Source organism: Carassius carassius, chromosome 14 (genome assembly GCF_963082965.1).
Source record: "Carassius carassius chromosome 14, fCarCar2.1, whole genome shotgun sequence".
Classification (NCBI taxonomy): Eukaryota; Metazoa; Chordata; class Actinopteri; order Cypriniformes; family Cyprinidae; genus Carassius; species Carassius carassius.
The window spans coordinates 6,140,064-6,143,323 of record NC_081768.1 but is presented as its reverse complement, the minus strand read 5'-3'; the positions used below and the strand labels follow the sequence as shown (position 1 = coordinate 6,143,323).

At 41.9% G+C, this 3,260-nt stretch overlaps 1 protein-coding gene across 1 annotated transcript; it reads left to right on the top strand.

The window, feature by feature from the left end:
• Nucleotides 1-569: 569 nt before the first annotated feature.
• On the top strand, nucleotides 570-2,720 carry dkk1a (dickkopf WNT signaling pathway inhibitor 1a). The gene is made up of 4 exons (XM_059565468.1): nucleotides 570-898; nucleotides 1,050-1,191; nucleotides 1,276-1,434; nucleotides 2,079-2,720. The coding sequence occupies exons 1-4, from the start codon at nucleotides 683-685 to the stop codon at nucleotides 2,327-2,329; spliced, it is 768 nt and encodes a 255-aa protein (XP_059421451.1). The 5' UTR covers nucleotides 570-682; the 3' UTR covers nucleotides 2,330-2,720.
• Nucleotides 2,721-3,260: the final 540 nt, after the last annotated feature.

Genomic DNA, 3,260 nt, shown 5'->3' with positions numbered 1-3,260 from the left:
CTACATGGGCACATAACCAGTCTGTGGGAGCCAGAAGATTCTTGTTGGTTGGTAGGGGATCAAATACGTATTTCACTAAATGTAATGCAAATTAATCTCTAAAATTTATATAATGTGTTCTCCAGAGAAGATGCACTTCATTTCAGTGAAGAGGAAGGTCTGTTTTTACTGCAGTAAGTTAGATAAACGTTTGTAACATTAACGTGCATATTATTTTTATGTGCTGACAGAAAAATGATCAGGTTTAAGCTCTAGAGCTAGTTAACAGAGGTCTGCTGACAGGTACTGCCGTGTATAATGATATCCTTTAAATTCCACTTTAAGCGCTTAAAGTTGTCAGTCTGTTTCTGAGGGGGCGCGATGGTAATTACGCACAGGTATTGCGAAAGACATATTATGAGGCAAGGGCGTGGCTTCTGAATATTCATTAGGTTGCGCAATTGAACGTTACACAGCTTGATTAATATTAATGAGCCTGGGATGCTGCGCGCATTAGGAGAACTATTTCCATCGCCTGCGCAGACATGAATTCATCCAGCACGTCTGCGCAGGCGATGAGAGGGGCGGTGGAGAGCGTGTTTGATACCTTCGTACAGTCATTTAAAAGGGGCGGGAATATACAAACAGTCCCGCATGTATAAAACTCTTGGAGACGCATGAAGAGCTGTGGAGTTTGGACATTATGCGTGACATACTGACAGAGAAGAACATGAGGAACATGCTCTCACTACTCACCGTTGTGACTGTTTATCTCGCGGTTTGGGGCGGAATCACTGCGGATGCTCAAGTTGGACCTGTGTTACAGAACTCCATCAGGCATCTGCCCGCAGCATCCAGTCCGAGTGACGCGGTGAGCGCGAGCCCGCGCGTTACCGGCACCGCGGACAGCCACGCTCCGGTACGTGATCACGGGATGCTGAATCGCTCAGAGGATTTAAAAGGATTCAGTTTGAGATGATTTTTAAATTCCTTTGGGGTTTTATGACATGCATGTGCTTTTAAAGGAGCCTTTCAAATAAAGTTTATTGTGATGAATTCCTCTTCCACAGTCGCCGCACTGCGCCGCCGATGATGAGTGCAGACTCGGTGAGTTTTGTAACGGCTCTCGTGGAGTTTGTCTCTCGTGCCGCAGGCGGAGGAAGCGCTGCGCTCGTGACGGGATGTGCTGCGCTGGAAATCGATGCATCAATGGTACATACTACCAGAGATCATTTTGTGTTTTATTCATTAGAGTTTGTTTGAAGAATCATTTTCCCATTCGTGTCTCTCTCTCAGGTGTGTGTCAACCTGCTGACACAGACGCCACCGGCGCGGTAGATGCCGCTCCACCGGTTGGCAACACGGATGCGCCCAATATTCCAGTAACACGTGGGCAGAACTTCACACATCCTAAAAGAACCACCAGCCTACCAAAACCACAGCAGCCCCTCAAAGGTGTCAAATCTGTCTCTTCTTTTTTCCCTTTCATTTTCTTTTCCTCTCTTCTGCTTTTTATCTTGCCTATTCTACTCATTTCACCTCGTTTTGATTGCTCATCTCGTCTTTTCTCCTCGTCTTCATTCTTCTAGTCTTTTCTCCTTTTTTCTCATTTAGTCTATTCTTTTCTCATCGCTTATCCATTCTTTTTCTCATTTCGCCTCTTCTCATCTCTATTAGGTTCACCTTTCAACTCCTTTTTTAACTTTTCTCATCTACTCGCCAATATTTTGTCTCTCATCTTTTCTCTTCTCCATATTGATCTGCCTTATAATGGACTTCTTTGTCTGAACTCATCCATCATTCTTTTGTCTTTCCATATCTTCTCAGACTGTTTATCTGGTCTGGACTGTTCTACATATATCTTATCTATTTTAGTCTTCTGTTGTCTCCTCTCATCCATCTTTTTTTAAATTTAAATAAAATACCCAACCTGCTTTGTTACACGTTTCAACTTGTCTTTTCTAGTCTCTTTATTTCTGTTGTTGTCTCATCTCTTCTTACATTCACAAGTCTGGTTTCAAAACTTCCATTTCTTCTAACATGCTTGATATCACACAAATCTGGAGACTTGAACAGTAATGTGATTTATAATCTGTCAGGTGGCGAGGGCGAGACATGTCTCAGATCTTCAGACTGTTTGGAAGGGCTCTGCTGTGCCAGACACTTCTGGTCCCGGATCTGCAAGCCAGTGCTGATGGAGGGGCAGGTGTGCACGCGCCACCGGCGGAAAGGAGCTCACAGTCTGGAGATCTTCCAGCGCTGCGACTGCGGCTCTGGCCTGACCTGCCGAGGCCAGAGAGAGAAACCCGGAGCAGAAAGCCGAAACCTCCACACCTGCCAGCTGCGCTGACCCCACAGAACCGCTCTCTGCTCTACACACACACACGCCACATGCATGCATGCAAACACACATGCAGCGGCAGCAAAGGAAAACTGATTCCACGGAAGGATGCGCCAAAAAAAGGACTGATCGTATTTCCTGGACGGATGCAGAGAAACTGCACCGTAGGGATGTTTCTCGTTGTACACTCTGCTATTTAAGACTTTTTTCCCTGGGTCATCACAAAAGGCAGATTGCTTTTGTTTCCCTTTATAAGGAACTTCTTATTCTTCTTGCAGTAAATTACTGTATTGTACATACGTAGTCAGAAATTGCACTTAACACTGAGCATATGGATCCTGTAAAAGTATCATTTTATCAATATTGTAAATGTGCAAGCCATATTGAGATGGTTATCAGTATTCTATTTTTATTTTAAGCAAATTGTAAAGATGTATGTGTGATGAAAACATATAAATGACATGATTATAACAATTAATGGACTTTTTATGATTTGTACTGCCACAATTGCAATCTAAGGAATACACTTAGGGAGGTTTTGCTTTATTCAGTGGGTTACGCTTCCAGCATCACTTTAACGTGACAAAAAATGCAATACATTCTGTGTAGCAAAGTCCCTTTGGATAAAAAAAAAATAAAAAAAAACCTTAATTAATAAATATAAACATTAATTTCAAGAAGTGTCCTAATTCAATGCATAGAGTTCAGGTAGAAAATAAAAGGATTACCACCGAAAAAAAATGTCAACAGTTTGTAAAAAACAACAACAACAAAAAACAGTAGAAATAGAAGAAAAGTAGAAGTACACTTTCAATGGAAGTCTTTGGTAAACCTATGTACACTTTGTACATATAGGCTTCCATTGTAACTTCATAGATTTCAATGCATTTTTTATTTTAACTTCTTTGTGAAAACAAACAAGTGCACTTAAAATAAAAGT

Bases quoted from the DNA above. Each gene is read 5' to 3' on its own strand.
- dkk1a (XM_059565468.1), top strand. From the start codon at position 683: ATGCGTGACATACTGACAGAGAAGAACATGAGGAACATGCTCTCACTA. The intron at 1,192-1,275 runs GTACATACTACC...TCTCTCTCTCAG, and splicing joins TGGAAATCGATGCATCAATG to GTGTGTGTCAACCTGCTGAC. The intron at 1,435-2,078 runs GTGTCAAATCTG...ATAATCTGTCAG, and splicing joins ACCACAGCAGCCCCTCAAAG to GTGGCGAGGGCGAGACATGT.